The sequence below is a fragment of the Amblyraja radiata genome, chromosome 5, assembly GCF_010909765.2.
Source record: "Amblyraja radiata isolate CabotCenter1 chromosome 5, sAmbRad1.1.pri, whole genome shotgun sequence".
In the NCBI taxonomy this organism is placed as follows: Eukaryota; Metazoa; Chordata; class Chondrichthyes; order Rajiformes; family Rajidae; genus Amblyraja; species Amblyraja radiata.
In genome coordinates, this window is record NC_045960.1 from 38,170,692 (window position 1) to 38,194,089 (window position 23,398).

Genomic DNA, 23,398 nt, shown 5'->3' on the forward strand with positions numbered 1-23,398 from the left:
TGTGCTGAGGTGCCAGGTCTGGCAATTTATGATCTTGATCAATATTGCACCAATCTGAATTTAATTTCCAATGAAAACAAAATCTTCTCACAGTGCAATGGTTGTGAGGAAATGGCATAAGCAGCTTTATTCTTTTCTTTCGAAGCAATGTATTTGTAATAAGAAATTACATTTGAAATGAAACCACTGGAGCCATGGCTGAGATTAGAGCCCAGAATTATTAGTTAACACATTTTAATGAATTGCATCTGCCAATGTTATTCTATAATAGGACATGATTAGTTGAGCTGAAACAAATCTCCCTTTGGTTTCCACTGCACTCCTCATAATACCAGATCTCCATTCAGACCACTTGCCGATATCCCAAATCAACTGTTAGGTATTCCCCAAACATCAAGTCCTGGCCTGCTGCATTCAAAGGCAGCATACCTGGATTTAAAATCCATATCAAAAAGAAAAGTTCTACAGTTTCAGTAGAAGGACATTTCAGAAGCAGAGATCAAGGCATCTCTACTACTTTGCTTATTTAGTGCCTACAACAAAGCCAACATTTTTTGCCCAGGATTTCTGAACTACTCTTACTTTATGCAACTTGCCTACCCAATGAGTTTAAAGGCCACAGCAGAGTCAGATGCCAGGTGAAGTTAAAGAGCATGGAGGCAGGGATCTGTGAGTTTAAGGTCATTGAACATGCTGAGTGATGATGGCAATTGAATGAGATGTTACAACTCCCCAAGATTGAAACCAACAGAAAATCAGGCATTAGAATGTACTAATCCCTCTGCAGCGCACTGCAGTGTACTGATAGCAGGCAGCACTGGCTGAGAGGGTGAATGTTCCACCAGAAAGTTTTCTCAGAGGAAGTTCTGATGATTCTGGGACTGTGCAGATGTTGGAGGAGTGGGCACGGCGATCAGGAAGCAACCCAAGAGAGTAAACTGCACGAGGGAGAGAGGGTAGGGAAGTGATGTTGAAAGGAAGAGCAAAGCGACTGGGGAACGGAGGGGAGGGAAGTGGTGGATGGCAGCTGAGATGTCAGGAGTGTGAGCAGGAATGATCCTGAAGGAGAGGGCAGTTTGAGAAAGCACCTAGGGAAAGTGGGAAAGAGGTTATGAGAGGGGAATTAAGAGGTGGTGATCAGGATAGAGGAGGTCAAAAGAAGAATGGACAAAGCAAAGGAGGTGATCAGGATCGGGGGGTGATAGACTGCCTGCATCTATACTTGTGTTGTCTGAATGTGCTGGGTTTTCATCTCTGAGTGCGCTGAGAGTGTGTATGTCCTTGTGCATTAAATGTTTGTGTATGTAAGCGTGTGCACGTGTATGTGCCTGTGCACTAAGAGTGTGTACATGCAAAGAGTATCTGTGTGTGCACATGCATGCGTGCATGTGCTTGTACACAGGCGTTTGTGTGTCAATTCTTGGAGGTCCTCATCATTGGGCTATGAAATGGTTCTATCAAATCCATGTGCTATCTATAGTCTAATGGCCATGCAACATTCATAAGTTCATAGGTTCTAGGAGCAGAATTAGGCAATTTGGCCCATCGAGTCTACTCTGCCATTCAATCATGGCTGATCTATCGTTCCCTCTGAACCCCATTCTCCTGCCTTCTCCCCATAACCCCTGACACCCTGACAAATCAAGGGCAATTTAAAAATATCTTTAAAAATATCCTTTAAAATATCTATTGACTTGGTCTCCACAGCCATCTGTGGCAATGAATTCCAGATTACATTAACAGATTTCATGCAGAGGCACCCCTCAGAGCGGGAATGAAAGCAAGTCATTACCAGAAAAGAGTACTCGTTAATATTTTGCCCAAAGACCGATAACATTTTCTTGAGCACAAGGGTCAGATTCTTATAATTGTAAAAAATGGAAGGAGAATCTCAGCAGACTCTCCTTTAAATGCTTTTATTTGACCTCCTTCCACCACCTTCAATGCTCCATAAAATGGTTTGTCATTCTTTTGAAACAATTTCTGGTAGTTTGTTGCGTTCGATTGCACTTAAAAAAGTCAATTCTACATGAGTAGCAGCACACTGCGACAGCATTTTATCACATACTGTACATAGAACGAGTGGACAAAAGAGGCGTAAGAGAAGAAAGCTCACCCTGCTGATTAGGAATATGTTCAAAACTCGCACAAATCATCGTTGATCGTCTCCTCTTTCAGAATCAGGTGTCTGTTTCTCCATAACTCTGAAATATGTAATTTCCTTTCTGAATGCTTTGAGTGTGTTCCCAAACCATCTCTTTTATTTCATTTTTTGAAAGGATTGGCATGACAGTGCACAGATGTGGGGGCACACACACATGTCAGAGAAATGAGTGCAGGAAAGGTTACTAAAGACTACCGAATTAATGAGAAGGAAAGTTCAAGAAGAGATAAGAGAGTAAAGTCAGGGGCAATAGTGACCAGTGTGAAAGGGGAGGTGAATACTAAAGTTAAAGTGTTGTTTATCAATGCACAAAGTATAAGGAATAAAGTGGACGAGCTTGAGGCTCAGTGAGAAATTGGCAAATATGATGTTGTGGGAATTACTGAGACATGGCTGCAAGAGGGCCAGGGCTGGGAACTGAATATTCAAGGGTATACATCTTATCGTAAAGACAGACAGGTGGGCAGAGGGGGTGGGGTAGCTCTGTTGGTGAGGAATGCAATACAGTCCCGTGCGAAGTGTGACATAGAATCATGTGAATATGTGAAAAGAAAGAGATTAGTTAAAACAAATGTAGGTCCCTTGCAGTCAGAAACAGGTGAGTTGATCATGGGGAACAAGGATATGGCGGACCAATTGAATAACTACTTTGGTTCCGTCTTCACTAAGGAAGACATAAATAATCTGCCGGAAATAGCAGGGTCCAAGGAGTTGGAGGAATTGAGTGAAATCCAGGTTAGCCGGGAAGTGGTGTTGGGTAAATTGAATGGATTAAAGGCCGATAAATCCCCAGGGCCAGATAGGCTGCATCCCAGAGTACTTAAGGAAGTAGCTCCAGAAACAGTGGATGCATTAGTAATAATCTTTCAAAACTCTTTGGAATCTGGAGTAGTTCCTGAGGATTGGTGGGTAGCAAACGTAACCCCACTTTTTAAGAAGGGAGGGAGAGAGAAAACGGGGAATTACAGACCAGTTAGTCTAACATCGGTAGTGGGGAAACTGCTAGAGTCAGTTATTAAAGATGGGATAGCAGCACATTTGGAAAGTGGAGAAATCATTGGACAAAGTCAGCATGGATTTACGAAAGGTAAATCATGTCTGACGAATCTTATAGAATTTTTCGAGGATGTAACTAGTAGCGTGGATAGGGGAGAACCAGTGGATGTGGTGTATCTGGACTTCCAGAAGGCTTTCGACAAGGTCCCACATAAGAGATTAGTATACAAACTTAAAGCACACGGCATTGGGGGTTCAGTATTGATGTGGATAGAGAACTGGTTGGCAAAGAGGAAGCAAAGAGTAGGAGTAAACGGGTCCTTTTCACAATGGCGGGCAGTGACTAGTGGGGTACCGCAAGGCTCAGTGCTGGGACCCCAGCTATTTACAATATATATTAATGATCTGGATGAGGGAATTGAAGGCAATATCTCCAAGTTTGTGGATGGCACTAAGCTGGGGGGCAGTGTTAGCTGTGAGGAGGATGCTAGGAGACTGCAAGGTGACTTGGATAGGTTGGGTGAGTGGGCAAATGTTTGGCAGATGCAGTATAATGTGGATAAATGTGAGGTTATCCATTTTGGTGGCAAAAACAGGAAAGCAGACTATTATCTAAATGGTGGCCGATTAGGAAAAGGAGAGATGCAGGGAGACCTGGGTGTCATGGTACACCAGTCATTGAAAGTAGGCATGCAGGTGCAGCAGGCAGTGAAGAAAGCGAATGGTATGTTAGCTTTCATAGCAAAAGGATTTGAGTATAGGAGCAGGGAGGTTCTACTGCAGTTGTACAGGGTCTTGGTGAGACCACACCTGGAGTATTGCGTACAGTTTTGGTCTCCAAATCTGAGGAAGGACATTATTACCATAGAGGGAGTGCAGAGAAGGTTCACCAGACTGATTCCTGGGATGTCAGGACTGTCTTATGAAGAAAGACTGGATAGACTTGGTTTATACTCTCTAGAATTTAGGAGATTGAGAGGGGATCTTATAGAAACTTACAAAATTCTTAAGGGGTTGGACAGGCTAGATGCAGGAAGATTGTTCCCGATGTTGGGGAAGTCCAGGACAAGGGGTCACAGCTTAAGGATAAGGGGGAAATCCTTTAAAACCGAGATGAGAAAAACTTTTTTCACACAGAGAGTGGTGAATCTCTGGAACTCTCTGCCACAGAGGGTAGTTGAGGCCAGTTCATTGGCTATATTTAAGAGGGAGTTAGATGTGGCCCTTGTGGCTAAAGGGATCAGAGGGTATGGAGAGAAGGCAGGTACGGGATACTGAGTTGGATGATCAGCCATGATCATATTGAATGGCGGTGCAGGCTCGAAGGGCCGAATGGCCTACTCCTGCACCTAATTTCTATGTTTCTATGAGATGTTTCTTGCCAAGGACATTCTTGTCATAGAGGGAGTACAGAGAAGGTTCACCAGACTGATTCCTGGGATGTCAGGACTTTCATATGAAGAAAGACTGGATAGACTCGGCTTGTACTTGCTAGAATTTAGAAGATTGAGGGGGGATCTTATAGAAACTTACAAAATTCTTAAGGGGTTGGACAGTCTAGATGCAGGAAGATTGTTCCCGATGTTGGGGAAGTCCAGAACAAGGGGTCCCAGTTTAAGGATAAAGGGGAAATCTCTTAGGACTGAGATGAGAAAAACATTTTTTACACAGAGAGTGGAATTCTCTGCCACAGAATGTAGTTGAGGCCAGTTCATTGGCAATATTTAAGAGGGAGTTAGATGTGACCCTTGTCACTTAAGGGATCAGGGGGTATCGAAGGGCCGAATGGCCTACTCCTGCACCTATTTTCTATGTTTCTATGTAGAGTCAGTATGGATAGAACTGGTAAAAATACCCTAATGGGAGTTTTCTACAGGCCTCCAAACAGTAGCCTAGATATAGAGTGCAAGTTGAATCAGGAGTTAAAATTGGCATGTCGTATAGGTAATGCTACGGTTGTTATGGGAGATTTCCACATGCAGGTAGACTGGGAAAATCAGGTTGGTGCTGGACCCCAAGAAAGGGAGTTTGTGGAGTGCCTCTGTGATGGATTCTCAGAGCAGTTTGTACTGGAGTCTACCAGGGAGCAGGTAATTCTAAATTTAGTGTTGTGTATTGAACTGGATTTGATAAGGGAACTCGTGGTAAAGAAGCCAATAGGAGCTAGTGACCATAATATGATGTTTTAATCTACAATTTGAGAGGGAGATAGGAAAATCAGAAGTATGTATTACAGTTGAACAAAGGGGAATATGGAGCCATCTGGGAGGAGCTGGCCAACGTTGACTGGAAAGATACCCTAGCAGGGATGACAGTGGAACAACAATGGCAGATATTTCTGGGAATAATACAGAAGGTGCGGAATCAGTTCATTCTAAAGAGGAAGAAAGATTCCAAGGGGAGTAAGGGGAGAAAGATTCCAAGGGGACCGTGGCTGACAAGGGAAGTCAATGACAGTATAAAAATAAAAGAGAAATATAACATAGTAAAGATGAGTGGGAAACCAGAGGATTAGATAACTTTAAAGAGCAACAGAAGATAACTAAAAAGGCAATTCAGGGAGAAAAGATGTGGTACGAAGGTAAGCTAGCCAAGAATATAGAGGATAGTAAAAGCTTCTTTAGGTATATGAAGAGGAAGAAATTAGTTAAGACCACAGTTGGACCCATGATGACTGAAACGGGTGAATGTATTATGGGGAACAAGGAAATGGTGAACGAGTTGAATAGGTACTTTGGATCCGTCTTCACTAAGGAAGACACTTGTACATCTCCCTGATGTACTAGTGGCCAGAGGATCTAGGGTGATGGAGGAACTGAAGGAAATTCACATTAGACAGGAAATGGTGTTGGGTAGACTGTTGGGACTGATGGCTGATTAGTCCCCAGGGCCTGATGGTCTGCATCCCAGGGTACTTAAGGAAGTGGCTCTAGAAATCGTGGATACATTGGTGATCATTTTCCAATGTTCTATAGATTCAGGATTTGTTCCTGTGGATTGGAGAGTAGCTAATGTTATCCCGCTTTTTCAGAAAGGAGGGAGAGGGAAAACAGGGAATTATAGACCAGTTAGCCTGACATCAGTGGTGGGGAAGATGCTGGAGTCAATTATAAAAGATGAAATAGCAACACATTTGGATAACAGCAGCAGGATCAGTCCGCGTCAGCATGGATTTACGAAGGGGAAATCATGCTTGACTAATCTTCTGGAATTTGTTAAGGATGTAACTAGAAAAATAGACAAGGGAGAGCCAGTGGGTGTAGTGTATGTGGACATTCAGAAAGCATTTGATAAAGTCCCACGTAGGAGATTAGTGGGCAAAATCAGAACACATGGTATTGTGGGTAGGGTACTGACATGGATAGAAAATTGGTTGGCAGACAGGAAACAAAGAGTAGGGATAAACGGGTCCCTTTTTGAATGACAGGCAGTGACTAGTGGGGTATCACAAGACTCAGTGCTGGGACCGCAGCTATTTAGAATATACATTAATGATTTAGATGATGGGATTAAAAGTAACATTAGCAAATTTGCAGATGACGCAAAGTTGGGTGGCAGTGTGAACTGTGAGGATGATGCTATGAGGATGCAGGGTGTCTTGGAGAGGTTGGGTGCGTGGGCAGATGCATGGCAGATGCAGTTTAATGTGGATAAATGTGAGGTTATCCACTTTGGTGGCAAAAACTTGAAGGCAGATTATTATCTGAATGGTGTCAAGTTGGGAAAAGGGGAAGTACAACAAGATCTGGGGGTCCATGTTCATCAGTCACTGAAAGTTAGCATGCAGGTACAGCAGGCAACGAAGAAAGCAAATGGCATGTTGGCCTTCATAACAAGAAGAGTTGAGTGTAGGAGCAAAGAGGTTCTTCTGCAGTTGTACAGGACCCTAGTGAGATCACACCTGGAGTATTGTGTGCAGTTTTGGTCTCCAAATTTGAGGAAGGACATTCTTGCTATTGAGGGAATGCAGCGTAGCTTCACGAGGTTAATTCCCAGGATGGCGGGACTGTCATATGTTGATAGAATAGAGCGGCTGGGCTTGTATACTCTGGAATTTAGAAGGATGAGAGGATGTCTTATTGAGACATATAAGATTATTAATGGTTTGGACACGCTTGATGCAGGAAACATGTTCCCGATGTTGGGGGAATCCAGAACCATGGGCCACAGTTTAAGAATAAGGGGTAAGCCATTTAGAACGGAGATGAGGAAAAACATTCGCACATAGAGCGTTGTGAATCTGTGGAATTCTCTGCCTCAGAAGGCAGTGGAAGCCAATTCTCTGGATGCTTTCAAGAGAGTGTTGGATAGAGCTCTTAAAGATAGCGGAGTCAGGGGATATGGGGAAAAGGTAGGAACGGGGTACTGATTGTGAATGATCAGCCATGATCACAGTGAATGGCTGTGCTGGGCCAAATGGCCTACTCCTGCACCTATTGTCTATTGTATTGGTGCTGTGGGTTTCAATTCACTTTTTTGTTTTTGTTTAATGTTTCACTTTGAACGAGTGGCTTCTTTTTACAAAATTAGATTTTATTTCATAAACAAAAAAAGGCATAATTTACGCTGAAGTGAGAACTTAGTTACACAGAGTGTTTTCCAGCACCTATATGCCCTCTGATTGCAAAGTTCCCCAAAGTACATTCAATGACCTTTCCAGTGACACCCCGGGTCACTAACATAACCTTGGAAACGCTGCAGTCAATTGGGAACTCTTGTGACTCGGATCTGAGAATGGTCATTTTGGCCAGGCCAACAAGGATGGCCTCACATAATAAAAAAGAACTGCAGATGCTGGTGTACCTCAACCACTCTCCCAACTACAATCAGTCTGAAAAAGGGTCGCAACTTGAAACATCACCTACCCAATTTCTCTAAGGTTGACTCACTGTGAGGATGCTGCTCTATCCATACCGTGAACAGTAGGCGTGGTTCACCTACTGAGGAACTGGGAGAGGGGAGCCGCCTAGCCCGGCCCCTTTTTGCCCCCGACACCGGGAACCGGAGAGGAGGGTGGAAGGTGTCAGTGACGGCTGTGGACGCTGGTCAAAGGGCTGGTATGAAGAACCGGGGGATCGGCTGCAGGAGGCATCCCCAGGGCATAAAGGTTCAAGATGGCCGGCCGAGGAGAGGGACGACAGTTCAGGGGATGATCGGATGGAGGCAATGGCTGCAACAAGCCTTTATGCAGCTGGAACTGTGAAATGGTGCCTCGACCTGGCAACTCTTGCATATTGACTCAGTGGGCTGTTTGTATGCATACTTTACTTACTCGGGAACTGTACAGATGTATGGCAATAATCCTACGGCACGGGGCAACAGGGTGGCCAGCAATATAGTTGCTGCCTTCTGGGTCTTGTCCCACATACGCGATGTTTTCGGCGACTTGCCCACACCCACCATAGTCGCAGCAGGTCGCCGAAAATTTTAAAAATGTTGAAAGTCGCGGGGTGACTGACGCCTGTATGGTCATGAGTAGTGGCCCAAAGAGTCATACCTTTTCTTGGTCGCCGCTGGATTTTCAACATTTCGAAAATTTTCGGCGACCTGCTGCGACTATGACATGTCGCCGAATAAATCGTGTGTGGAACAGGCCCTTTACAGCGCTTACAGTGCCAGAGACCCAGATTAGATCCCGACTACGGGTGCTGTCTGTACGGAGTTTGTACGTTCTCCCCGTGACCGCGTGGGCTTTCTCCACGATCTTCGGTTTCCTCCCACACTCCAAAAACGTACAGGTTTGTAGGTTAATTTGCTTGGTATAAGTGTAAATTGTGTTTAGTGTTAGTGTGCGGAGATCACTGGTCCATGCAGACTTGGTGGGCCGAAGGGCCTCTTTCAGCTCTGTATCTCTAAACTAAACTAAATTAAACTACTAATTTGTAATCAAAAAAATAGTTTTAATTGTACGTTGGTACATGTGATAATAAAGAACCATTGAATCCATTGTTATTCTCTGCTTTCTTTTATGTCCCATTTGTCCTCCTTCAACGAAAACCCTGTCTGCATTCTACCAACCTTCCTGCAGTTCTTCATTCACAGTACATATGTATTTGCTTTGTTACCAAATGTACTTGGACATCAGGAGCTACGACATCGCCTCCAGAGGGCTTATTATATCTCTGGCAGTGGTCAGTTGACTCAACATGGACTAGAACTAGAAAGTTCTCAGTGTCCGGCCAAGGTGAATCACCTTATGTGAATATACAACACTGCATACATCCAAATCACAACAGAGCTAAAGGTATCATTTTCACCTTCTTTCCAGTGGGTCCAATTGATCCATGTTGCTTGGCAGCAGAGCAAATCCCATCAGACGCCCTTCCTTTTTCCCTGTAAGGCTCCAACATGTTCTCCTTTCTTGCCCATCAATTGCCCAATGTTTTTTTCCACGCTTATATCTAGGGGTGCTTTACGGTCGGGCAGCTGCACCACATCGCCAGAGATCTGGGTTTGATCCTGACTACTGATGCTGTCTGTGTTGAGTTTGCACATTCTTCCTGTGACTGTGTGGGTTTCCCCCGGGTGCTCAGGTTTCCCCCCCACATCCCTAAGATGCCTGGTTTGTAGGTTAATTAGCCTCTGTAAAAATTGTCCCTGGTGTGTCCGAAGTGAAAGAGAAATGAGAGATGATTGATGGTCGGCATGGACTTTGTGGGTCGAAAGACCTGTTTCCATGTTATATCTCTAAACTAAACTAAACTAAACTAATCTGAACTAGTCAATTAATCTACTTGAAGGTCTTGTTTGCTGGAGGAAACCAGAACACAATGTGTCAAAACCCACACTGTTAAGGACAACACACATACAGTGGCCAAGGTCTGGATTGGTTGCTAGAATGGTGAGGCAGCAGCACCAACTGCTAAACCACTGGCAGACAAAACAATGATTGGGTACATTTCACAAAGGACATAGAATCTACCTTCCCTGTTTATCAATCAAGTGGTTAAGGTGGAAAAGACCCTTAGATAAGAAACATTTGGACAGGTACATGGATAGGATGTTTAGAGGGATATGGGCCAAACGCAGGCAGATGAGACTGGTGTAGATGGGACATGTTAGTGATGTTGGGGGGGGGGGGGGAGGGGGGGAGATTGCAACCTTCACGTGGTCCACCCTGTTTCGATGAATGCAAACCACCTGGCGTACACAAGCAGAAGATCAAACAGAACAAGTTGTCTTACAACTTTAGGCTGTGCACGCCATATGCAAGAAAAATAAGTCGCGTGGGCAAGTTGGGCTGAAGGGCCTGTTGCCACGTTGTATGACTCTAAATTAATTATTAAATTAAGATTGACTTGTTTTCCTGACCTGAAAACCATATCTCTTGGCTCAGTCATAGAGCTGCAAAGGTTATCACTGTTAGACAAGTTTGTTTGGCTGTATTTGGTATGGTGATGCCACTGCAAACAGCATGTAATTGCAATAGTTTGGTGCAGAAATGGAAGATTCTTAAAGGCTGATCAATAATGAACTGCATACCGAGCCACTTAATTATATTGTTTAAATAATATTCTCAAACAATTGGAGAAGGGTTGAGGCCAGAGCCTACTAGTGGTATAGTTAGGCTGGGGGTGCAATTATGATTTAAAAAAAACCTTTTAATTCAATATTTTAATGTTTAATTGGTGGTTAGAACATGTGGTGGGAGCAGGGTAAAAGAATCAACCTTTCTGAAGCGGGGTTGCAGCAAAAAGTGGTTTTGGGAACCTCTTGTTTAAAGGCTTTAGACAAAACAAAAGACAGCTATTGCAGAGTTCACACAAGAGATGCTAACAACCACTGTGTTGGATGGTTTTCACAAATTCCCAGCATCTAACCTGGCAACAATACTCCTTTAAGGCCTGACGTGGGTCTAAAATGGAAAGTTGAATGTCTCACTCCAGCAAGTACACAAGTGAAGAATACTCATAAGGGTCTGTTTCATGGTGACAATTAATGGTGTGCACTGAACCAGAGCTGATAACTGACCACTGCTTTTGCAGCTGTTTCTCTTGCTTTAGAATGGGAACACTGTGAAAGAAAGCTTCCCCTCCTCCACCTCTCAATCCCTGTTTCCCACACGTTAACATTCCCTGTCACCTCCAGCACTGTTACTGACCCATGTTGAGCATTAGTAAAGGATGATAAGTTTGCTGCCTTCGTCCCTGTCCTAAGGGGCTACACATTATCCCATCAAACATCAGCAGCCATTTATCCAGGATATTTGTCAACCTAAGAGGGCTTTTAAGACAAATGAAATGGGTGACAACTTAACCAATGTGATTCTTTTTCAAAAGAATTGGACGGAGACTTTTGGTAGTGTAGCTGTAATGAATAACCACCTGAGGCTGAGTGCAGTGTTTTAAAAAAAAATAAAAATGACAAGGTCACTTTATTCAGTGTACATCCTGAGCACTTTTATAAAAAAACATCTTCTAGCTTTCTTTGTGTCATTTTTCACAATGATATTCAAAGCATTCTTTAAAACAGTTCTCAATAGGAAGTCACTGTTATTTCTGTTTATTCCGCACACTGTTCACGGAACAATTTATCGTTTGATTAAAAAAAATACTGCCCATTGCATCTCTGTTGTCAACTGGTCCCTAATGAATTAGCACACGGTGCTTTGATTAACTGCCTACAAATAGCACAATCTGTGATGCAAATTTATAATCAGCAGATATGTATGCATGTATTAAGCATTTATCTTAATAGTAATACTAGATGTACATTTTATGAATCTTGACTCAGTTCTGTTGGAATTTTCCTTCTTAATTCCAGCCTTGACTCAGTTAGTAGTGTGAATCAGGGAGGAACAAAGGAGGACCCAGCACGGGGGACCGCCGTGAGGGGGGGAGCAAGAACGAAGAACCCGGCGTGGGGGGACCACTGTGAGGGAGGGGGGGAGGGGGAGAACAAAGGTAGACCTGGCACGGGATACTTTGTAACTGTCGGCGCCATTTATGTGGCAACTCTTGCATATCTTGGGTAAACAAGCAAATAATAATTTCACTGTGACTTATCACATGTGACAATAAAATATTAATTCATTCAAGTCTTAACTGTGAATCAGAAGTCTGTAGGTTTGAGTCCTGCACCAGAGGCTTTAGCACAAACATCTCGGCTAATAATCCAGTGCAGTACCATAGGAAGACTACATTGTCGGAAATGCCATCTTTCAGATTAGACATTAAATTAAATCCATGTCGAATTGCCCAGGTTGACATAAAAGATATAATGGTTGTAGTTTTGTTTAGTTTAGTTATTATTTGTTGTCACATGTACCGAGGTACAGTGAATAGCTTTGTTGCATGTTAACCAATGGCTCTACGTCTGGTTGTTGTTTATCATTTAACCAACCGCCAGGCAATCAGGTTAGTTAGTCATTATCACAAATCTGATAGCAGAGGCTCGCTGAGCATTTTAAAATAATTTGCTGCAAATCAGGAAAAAAGTACTTAACTTTCAGCAAAGTATTCTGGAATGTCCTATGGTGATGAAAGATGCTACATGACTATTAGCAGATTGTGCTGTGTGACATTGATAGTTGAAGCAAAAGGAACTCATCGCACAAAATGAATCCAAATCACTCACTGCAGATATATTATCACTCACACATTATTTCTTATTCCTATGTTGCTTGTGCTTCCAACTGTTGGGGAAACATTTTCACTTTCACTCTCCAATGCCATGTTTAGAACTCATGAGATCATTGTCTTGCCCTTTGCTTGACTTTGATGGGAATTTTCTTTTGCTGGCATTTACAAGCCCACGTACTCCACTTACAAAATAGTTGTTTTGCTTTGTCTACCCTCACCGCCCTCCCTCCCTGCACGTCCCAATGCATTGCACTGGTCTTCAGATTCCAATTAATATCAATGCAATGACCCTATTTGATTCAGTTGTTAAAGAAAAAAGATTTCAGTGGAGAACTTCTGAGAAAGAGATAAAATTCTGAAACTGGCCTTTGCAAGAATGTACTTAATTTACTCCAAAGAAATCCGAAAGTAATGAATCAGAACTGTTACAGTTATTGTTTCAATACAATACACACTATGTTCTGCCTCATTTATCAGGGCCTCCAAACTGTGAAATTCCTCCACTGCATTTTCCACCAACAGCTTGCAAGCTCTTTAGACTCAGGCTTGGTATCACTTTATCACCTCACATGGACTTGTGTTTTCTCCTACTCTTGTCCCAGCTCAGCAGAGCAATGACCCTTCACTGAGGTATCTCGAGTGAAAAGGAAACATTGTATTGGGATGAAAATGCGGTGCTTGGATTTCTGACTGAAATGTTAGGTTCAGGCACGGGTCACCAAAGAATAGAGTGAAAAGTAGAGAAAATCCTGCTTTACATTAAAGAGGGTTTATTCCACAATATAGTCCATCGTGGTGAGGAAGTCACAAGGGCTATAACACAGTAGCCCAACTTCACCAACTATTCTTCCATCAAGCTCGGTTCCCTGCTGAGCTCATGGGATTGCTAATCCACAGTTACTGGTTTATGCTCTATAGGATTGTGCAATGAATAACATCAATAAATTCACAAGAAAGCAAAATAAAAAGTCATAAAATCTGAACTAATTACTCTGTCCACTGGAAAGACTGACTGCGGGCACTTTATTGGGCTGCTCACAACAAATGATGTGAAAATATATTTATTTTTTAAACAGCAGAGTAGCAAAAACCTACTGTGTGCACCAGTCATGTGTCTTGTAATTAAGTGGGATGTATATGATATGATAATTTATGTGACATGGGTGACAGTGACAACATATTATATCTCATTATTTTGCACTGTGACATATGACATGAACATACCTTATGTCACAGGTTTCCTTTCGAGTGTGTTTTTTTATTGTGCCTATGTTTCATTTTAGTGAAGTTTGAAAGGTCTCATTATTGTGAAGCATTGTGAATGTGCTCGACTGCAACTAAGTCTGATAACAGCGGTAATATCTCACCTACATGGGCAGAGTTTGGGAAGGTATTAGACTGAAGGGATTAATGGCGTTAGAAATTCGAGGTGCAGAGTGCCATGAGCGCTGGAGTGGTCACAATATATTCTGCCCAATCTGCTTAACCCTAAAATTATGCACTTTATTGGGAAGTGGGAAAGAGTAATGGAAAAATAAGGGGGGGAAATGTATCTTATAGAGTTAAAAGGAGATCCAGCTTAGGGTTTTAAAACATGATAGCTTAAATGTTAAGTAAGCAACTGGAAAAAGTTGTGGCATTGAATGCAAGATATTAAACATAAAGTTATCTATCTGCAAGATTGTGGGGAAGTGGCTGGCTTGAACATTCAATTGTAACTCTCATTGGAGTGTTTTTGAAACTTTTCCATCTAAATGCTGCTGAAAATAAAAACAATAATTCTGCACAGGATTTTCTTCAATTTCAATCAAATATCCAAAGACAATGCAGCTCGCAAACAAGCCTCAGAGCATTTGATCTGCACAGACATGAAATAAAATTCAGTTTCTCTGTGGGTATTGCTCGGGATGTGACATGGCGAACAGATTTCTCCACATTCACAGCTGCAAATGCTTGATTTGAGCTGGCAACGCCATCTTGTGTATTTTTGGTGCTGTGACCTGAAACCACACCAGGAAACTGGTGCTCTGACTTGGAAAGGACAGGTGCCAGCCTTGCCCGAGTGCTGATAACTGGGATGAGACTCTTAAAATCTGAGCCATCTCTCGACACAAACTACACTTGAAGCAGAATTGAGCACACAAACTGCAGGCTTTGTGGATACAGGCATGCAGAAATAACTTCCAAAATATGCCTCAACAATAAATACATTTTAAAAACTGGACACCCGAGCAATTACGCTTTTAGCATTTTCTGCTGGCATTTCTCCCGGAGTTTAAAAAAAACACAGAATGGATCATTTTAATTTTAATTTAGCCAGGCACAGAGCCAGTGGGAAAAATAGCAGCTTTACACCCGTAGTACAACAGCTACAAAAAAGGCCAAGCGAATAAGTGCCAAGCACCAAAGAAGAATGCCCTGAAAGTCTAAAGATCAACTTTTCCCGTTTTTCTGTGAATCATTTGCACCATTCAAACAGATTTTAAAACCCGTTTAAACATATTAATATACTAAGAGGATCGTCTCCTATCTCGCATTGTGCCATTAGTACATAACAATCAACATTTCCATTACCAGGTTATTAGTTTGCTTTAGCAAGCTATCTGGAAACTATGAGATGTACAGTGGCGAATGACTTGAAATAATTTCATCCCACAAGCAATAAAGAATAGCACAGGGTCTAAAACACACTGAAATGAGACTGGGTTGGTTCAACAGTTTGTCCTCTTTGCCTGCTTGCCTGCTCCTTTATTTCTTTGCAGAAATGAGAGTTGAATCCTACCAACCTTCCCACCCACTGCCACCAACTGCTTTGAAGACACCACATCATGCTGGGTACAACCTACTCTCTGCTATCTTGTACAAATGGTCCTTTGGGGTGTGAACTGAGCCATTGTATATTGGCTGACTAATCACTGCTGCATCATAAGCACACTGACTGCTTCCCCCTATTCTATTGACTCAAAAAAACATTGCCATCGGTCATCCAACAGCAAAAAGGATAGGTCTGAAATGACTTTTCCCTCTTTCCCAGAGATTTTGAGATTAATTGGAGCAAAGCTACAAAAATTCTGATGTGATCCACTGAAACCAGCCTAAGATTAAACTTCATGTTGAGTCATGGATTCAGTTAACGACCCCCGCGCACAGCTTGAGTTTCAATACCTAAAACGATGAGTGACTTGTATTATGTTGAAGTTATTGTAGGTTCCTGCCATTAGTCACCTAATTATATGGAAGAGGCACTCAGCTTTCTTTCAAATGGGTGATATGGTCAATGCCGTTAACCATGGTGACTTGCCCGGCACCATTGGCATAAGACTAGATTAAGGCCGCAACCTATATGGGGAATGACAGCCAAGGAGAGGTAAAACACATGTTTTGTTTCAAATTCAGGGAATATCATTTTGAGAGGATTGAGGGGATAATAGAAGGAAAAGTAACACGAAAAGCTCTTTCCAAGAAGGAGTGATACCAATGATGTCTCTCAGGGACCTCCTGCCTTAAGATGCATGTTAACAGATTTGCTACTTGCCCTCTTGTCTGGGGAATACCACAAAAGATGAAATAAAATATGATTACAAAATATATATATAGAACAGACAATAACAGAAAATGGAGGGTATATAGTGATCCTTTTTTTTTTTTAATACTTCTGCATTCCTCAAGGATTTTGCTCTCATTTAGTGTCTGGGATGTAAGTAAAAACGGTTACTGTCTCTGGGAGTCAAAATGCCTTCATCGCTGTTTGTAAAGTAATTCTGGAGATGTATTTGTTGAATTGTAACATTTGATGGTTTCCAACACTATATGTAGAGAGGCTGCCTGGATTGCTGGAAGTGCTGCATGACATGATAAATACCTTGCCAAGAAAGGTCAGGCCAGGCGATGATAATTCACACCCTAAGGGGGCTGGAGTAAATCTTATGTAATCAAAAGCAGTAAACAGAGGCCAAAGGCACAAACACCCACATTGGAGAAGGGAAAAAAAAGCCCTCATTAACCCTCTGAGTACTAGTGTTAGTCTGACATAGTGGTCACCATGACACTAATTGGTTATTGACTGAATACATAGCAGCTGAGAGGACGTCCAGAAGGAAGGTGAAACAAGAAGCCAAGGTTAAGGTAACAGTTTTCTAATGCAGAGTGCTTCAGTGTTTATTTCACACCATTTTTGTTTTTGCTTTGTGCAAAATTAAAGTTTGATTCCTTTTTGCTTTTGGCAAGTTTGATTTTTGACCTATTTTGCAAAACAAAAATTTAGGAATGAATACATTCACAAGGAACTTTAAAGCGCAAGGTTTCTAATTTAGCAAGTACAAATGTGGGTCGGAAATCAACCGTTATTTTGATTGTGACAATTTGCTTCTGATTGCAATGTTTATGTGCCAGCTGCAAGCCGTGAGACTGAGCTCTTTTGAACTGTATTTGATGCCAAACCTCTAGATGAACCTGGAGCAATGGCACGCTGTTTTGTTCGGCAGAGACTTGACTTTTCTCATGTGGCTTCAAATTTATATTTTAAAGTGCGTTGATGAAGAATATCAACATTAAATCATTGGCACCTATGCCAAAAAGCCAATGTGATGGGGATTAGGCTGGTCCATTTATGCTCAGCCCTGGTCTTATTTCAAGAATTCATATCCAACAGGCATGGCTCTAGTGATAGATTTCTCACATCCAAATATGATGGTTGTGGATTGTACTCAGGCTCCAGAGAGTTGAATCCAACATTTAGGCTGACACTTCACCACCCTGTGGAGGGACGATTGTGCTTCTGGTTGAATTGCATTGAATTGAATTGAAAGATACAACTTGGAAACAGGACCTTCGACACACCGAGTCCCCGCAGACCTATTCACACTAGTTCTATGTTATCCAGCTTTCACATCCATTCCCCACACACTAGGGGTGATTTACAGAGGCCAATTAACCTGCAAACCCATACATCTTTTGGAAATGGGAGAAAACTGGAATGCCTGAAGGAAACTCACATAGTCACAGGGAGAACACGCAAACTCCACACAGACAGCACCCGAGGTCAGAATTGAACTGAGATCTTTAGGCCATAGCTCCACCAGCAGCACCACTGCCCCATGGCTGTGCAGCAATACTGATGAGCCTTTTAACTTTGACTCCATCTGCCATATCAATTGAATGTTAAAGACTCCATTGTACTATTTGATAAGAAAACATTCTAGTTATTGCTAGTCTGTAAACCAATACCTAAAATAAATTATCCGACAAATTATTTAATTGGGTTCTGTACCTTTTCCTACCTCTAGTTTCTCTCTCCCTTGACTCAGTCTGATGAAGATTTTGACCAGAAACATCACCTATTTCTTTTATCCAGAGATGTTGCCTGACCCACAGAGTTACTCCAGCCAAATGCTTTGGTGTCCATCTTCAGTGTAAACCAGCATCTGCAGTCCCTTCCTATGCAAATTATTTGATTCTTGTCTGGGGAACCTTACAAATTGTGTGTTAAGACTCTTAACATTTAAAACATAAATTTGAATATAATGGGCCTGTCCCACTTAAGCGATTTCTTCGGTGACTGTCGGCAACTGTCATAGTCATAGCAAGTCGCTGAAAAACCGGTGACTGGACCCCCCTACAACAATGTCTACGACAATATCTACAACAACCTACCTCCTAGTCGACGTCAAGCTATGGCAAGCTACTGACAACCGGCGACCTATTAGGACGTCCACCTACGACCAAACCTACGACAACCTACGTCCACCCGCGACAGGTTACGACAAGGTAAGGCAAGGTCAGTCGCCGGTACCTGTCACCGGTTGACGTAGGTAGTCGCCAATGGAATTCACCAAAGTCAGCACCGGTGACAACCTACGTCATCCTGGCGACAATCAACATCATCCTGGCGACAACCTACGACGGCACCTATGTCAGTACAAGTCAAGCTACGCTCATTGGTGTCAAGCCAACTGTCGCCGACTGTCGCCAAAATGTTTTGAACATTTCAAAATCCAGTGGCGACCAGAAAAATGCTATGATTCTTTGGGCGACTGAGGAGACTACTCACAACTATACAGGCGACGCCCTGGCAACCATGTGGCGACAGCCTAGTCGCCTGTAGTCGCCTAAAAAAACACCAAGGTGGGACAGGGGCATAAGGGTACAAGATTTGTACATAAGGGTACAAATCCAGCTGATTCTTGTGCACTGATGCAATGCAGTCTACTCTTTGACACTCATACAGTTTGACTGTGCCTAATGTATGGTAGGATTGTCGAAATGTAGAATTATGCAAAAACAAAATGTCACTGTACTTAAGCACATATGACAATAAAGTACCATTGAACCATTGATCATGTTACAATAGTGAACATATTAGAACAGAAGCACACGGGCTGCAAATAACTCAGGATGCCTCAGGGAAACTGCCATATTTTCATGTCTTACTAATAGTCAGAGGGACCCTGAAACATATCAGTGGGAACACATTTTGCACACCAGAAAGTATCAGTCACAGTGATGGCATTGAGTAACAAATTTGTTGGTGAGTTAGCCTGGGAGTAGCAAATTATTTCAGAAAAGGATATACACAAAATGCTGGAGTAACTCAGCAGGACAGGCAGCATCACTAGAGTCTGAAGAAGGGTCCGACCCAAAACGTCACCCATTCCTTCTATCTGTGACGAATATGGGTGAGGTTTCGGGTCGAGACGCTTCTTCAGACTCCAGATATGCTGCCTGCCCCGTTACGGTACTCCAGCATTTTGTGTATATCTTCAGTGCAAACCAGCATCTGCGGTTCCTTCCTACACATCTCACAAAAGGAGCTACTTAAGTTTGAAGGGTCTCGACCCAAATCGTCACCCATTCCTTCTATGCAGAGATGCTGCCTGTCCCGCTGAGTTACTTCAGCATTTTATGTCTATTTTCGGTGTAAACCAGCATCTGCAGTTCCTTCCTACAGTAGTTAAATTCATTTCAGGCTTTACGTTTCAGTTGGACCTGGCTTTACCTGTAACTCTCTAGGCTTATCAAGATGTCGGTCCTTTTGAATGTATCTTAGATATTTGCCCGGGTCCATATCTTGACCCTAATTAATATCATATTACTGTCAGCCAAGTTTTTTGCTGATCTTATAGACAAAGATGTGGAAGGAAAGGGTTGTCCCTTCAATCCACTGATCACACCCTTACACAGGAACTGTAGTTCCTCAGAGGTAGGTTCCTCATAGATCCACCTTGTGGTCAGTGCAAATGAGTTTTATCTTCTGGAAACAATAAGGAAGATCTTTCAAAATATTAATCACACTCAGCTTGGATCTGCTACCATGGGACGAGACTGAGAAGAAACCACTAAAGTTCTACCTCAGAGGATGGGTAGAAAGAAAGTGGCTTTCACAAACCACATAGATTACTGGGATGCACATTCTGTTCCCCAAGTAGATATTAGGTAGAATGGACCTACATTCGCTGGAATTTAGAATAATGAGAGATGATCATTTGAAACTCATAATGTCCTTGAGGGCTTAAGAAACTGAACGTTAGGATGGTTTTGCCCCAACTTGAAATAAGGGTCTATTTTCAAGATAATAGGTTGACTATTTTGGAGTGAATTGTAGAGATATCCCTCCATCTTATGGATTGGGTTGTTAGATTTCTGTATCCAAGAATTCTGCAGAGGCTCAATTAATATTGAAGACCAAGATCAAAATCAATGCATTTAGGGCATTGATCAAGAGGAATAATACTAATAGGCCAAGAAAGCCAACGCAGATGTTGAGCTATGTTCAGATTATCTGATGAAGCAAGTTTGAGGAGATGGCCAACTCCCCTTATCTCTTAAGCCCTTGCAACCACAAAGTGTAAGGAAACAATGGAAGTGACCTGGGAATTGATTGTTTACCCATTTTAATTGATATCTGTAGCACTCACAAAATTAATATGAGGAAATTAGAAAATAAAATGTATAATGGTACACCCAAGGAAAATAGCACAAAATTCCAAAAAATGAAATAAAAAGTGAAAAACTTGGAAAAGCTCAGTTGGTCAGGCAGCATCAAAAGAGGGAAAAGCTTGTTGGAAATGAATCCCTGGTCATTAGCACTAAGTCCAACGGTAGCTTCAGTCCATTGTAATCTGCCATCAAAAGCTTATTTTGTTGAAGTGAACAAAGTATATTTTGTTGGTAGAATGCAATGAATTTCTTTTGCTGACCAGAGATGAATTTCTCAACAACTGAATTAACATTTCAGGTCATCGAGTTTTGATGAAAGGTCACTTTCCTGAAATTTGAATTATTTTCTCTTTTCTCACTCGCTTCCTGACCTGCTGAGCATTCTCGGCATCTTCACTGCTAATATTAAAAAAAACATGTAAGTAAACAAGAAAAAGGATACAGGCATTCGTTTTGGGAAATATCAAAGTCTATCCTGTAATCTTTCAATCAATCAACTACAGGCAGATTGCAATCTCATAAAAAATTATTGACAATGGCACAGAATTCAAGAATTCTTCTCCAAACATTCTTCAAAAATTAGAAAGAGACCATTTTAAACATACTCACAAGGCAGTATTTTGAGAAAGGTACTGTCAGTCTCACATCAGAATGACACACGAGCTACCAGAAGATCTGCATTGGTTTCCAACACTGGCACGCAAATGTAATGTAATCAGTCCGATAGACATTGAGGCATTAAATCTATTATTTATGAATTAAAAGAAGCTGACACAGCTCTAAAACCTCTCGTAAAATGATATTAATTATAGGTTATTGTAGTTTATAGAGCTTTAGGACCAGGTGTGGAGACAAAGGGACTGAATGAGAGGCATTTCTGACAAGTGCTTAAATCTATCCTGCGGCTCACAAAAGGTACACTGTTACTTTAAAATATTTAAAAGAATACGGTAGCAAAGGTCGGAAGATGAAAAGCTTAGTGGAATTGAAAACTTTTATGGGTAGTTTTCTAAATTATCAAATAAAAATATCTATTTCTGAAATCAGATTTTATGTTTAAAGGGACTCTTGAGCAGCTTAATTAAAAGTTTTACAAATCAGTGGATGTATCTTTCGGGGAAATAAAAGCCTGCTGACTTTAAGTTGTGAATCTTCATTGTACTTCACTCTGCACAGATACCTTCAACCATCTTTCTATCAGTAAGGGTAGGGAGTTAATATAATGATTGGAGACTCTAAAGGGAAATGAGGTTTGATTAAATGATACATTCCCTTCTAATCATATTCCAATAAAATGTAAAATACATTTTTTCCTTGTTACATATTTTATTATTTTTGAAAGGATGGAAAATGCCACAGTAGTTCTCAAATGAAGCAGCAACAGTTTTTGTATTCATTGGGCTCTGAAAGTGTGTCTCTTAAATCTGGCTCAGAGGACACATATGCAGTAAGCCTCATCAGCCATTGTCACAGTTACCCCAGGGTACAGCTTCTGCTCAGAAGCCAGCTACACTTCCTGAATCCCAAAGTACCAGCTACCCATCACCTCTTCCCCGCACGCAGCGCCAGGGACCCTGCCGAGAAATCAGCAGGCAGCCGGCAAAAGCAGTCTTTCGTCTGGAATAAAAATTAATATTACTTGTCATTTTTCATGTCTGAGCTCTTTTCATGCTTTATCCTCTGGTAATGAGGGCTAAATTACAAATATTAGCAGATTTTCATGGCTAGCACAGAAAGAGCTGTTACCAGAATAAATGTTTGCCTTGCTTCTGTAGGATGCAAGCTTTGCTAATGTAGGTTTGCTAATTATTTTCTAAATAGGCAATAATCTACATCCCCCCAGTGTTGGGTAGCAATTGGCCACGTACCTGCTACTTCCCTTATTTACATGTTTTACAACTTTATCAACTACACTAATTACACTCTGAGCACTGTTTAATATTTTCTGTTAATAGAGATACAATGATGCACCAGAGGATGTGTATTTATGCTGTAATTACGCCTCTGTTCCTGCGATGCGGTCTCCAATTAGCTGTCGACAGTGGCACAAGCAGCTGCCTGATATTCTAAAGCAGTGAAACATCTGCACGGCGGATGATATGCTCGCATGAATTTTTGAGCCTGGAAATTTACACCCAGGGGAGCACAGACAAACAGGAGCCTGTCATGTGCGGGGACGATTAGGAATCCTCACCATGGCAACCTGGGAGCAGCCAAGGCATGGAGCAAGGGGACACATGCCCAGCTTTGGGAATATATATTACATTATATACACATATATGTATACATGTGTGTGTGTGTGTGTGTGTGTGTGTGTGTGTGTGTGTGTGTGTCTGTGTGTCTGTATGCACACATGCATGTCTGTGTGTTGTATATGAGTGTGTGTGTGTGTGTGTGTTTGTGTGTGTGGGGCTGTATGTGCACGCATGTATGTATGTGTGTTGTATGTGTGCATGTGTGTCTAAGAGTTGTATGTGTGTCTGTGTATTGTATATGCGTGAGTCTGTGTGTGTCTGTGCGTTGTATGTGCACGCATGTATGTCTGTGTGTTGTATGTGTTTGGCTGTGTGTTGTATATGTGTGTGAGTCTGTGTGTCTGTGTGTGTCTGTTGTATGTATGTGTGTCTGCTTGTGCGTGCATGTATTTCTGTGTGTTGTATGAGTGTCTATGTCAGTGTGTGTACGCATGTGTCTATGCGTTGTATATGCGTGTGCATCTGTG

The 23,398-nt window shown here is 42.0% G+C and overlaps 1 protein-coding gene across 1 annotated transcript in view; it reads right to left on the reverse strand.

The window, feature by feature from the left end:
- The window catches only part of LOC116973735 (PC3-like endoprotease variant B), a 704,916-nt gene extending 682,594 nt beyond the window's left edge, over positions 1-22,322 (reverse strand). Inside the window, exons 1-2 of the mRNA XM_033022045.1 lie at positions 22,236-22,322; positions 21,282-21,339 (exon numbers count right to left, since the gene is read on the reverse strand). Of these exons, the coding sequence (XP_032877936.1) occupies positions 21,282-21,339; positions 22,236-22,322 (145 nt within the window). The remainder of the gene's footprint in view (positions 1-21,281; positions 21,340-22,235) is intronic.
- Between the last annotated feature and the right edge of the window lie 1,076 nt (positions 22,323-23,398).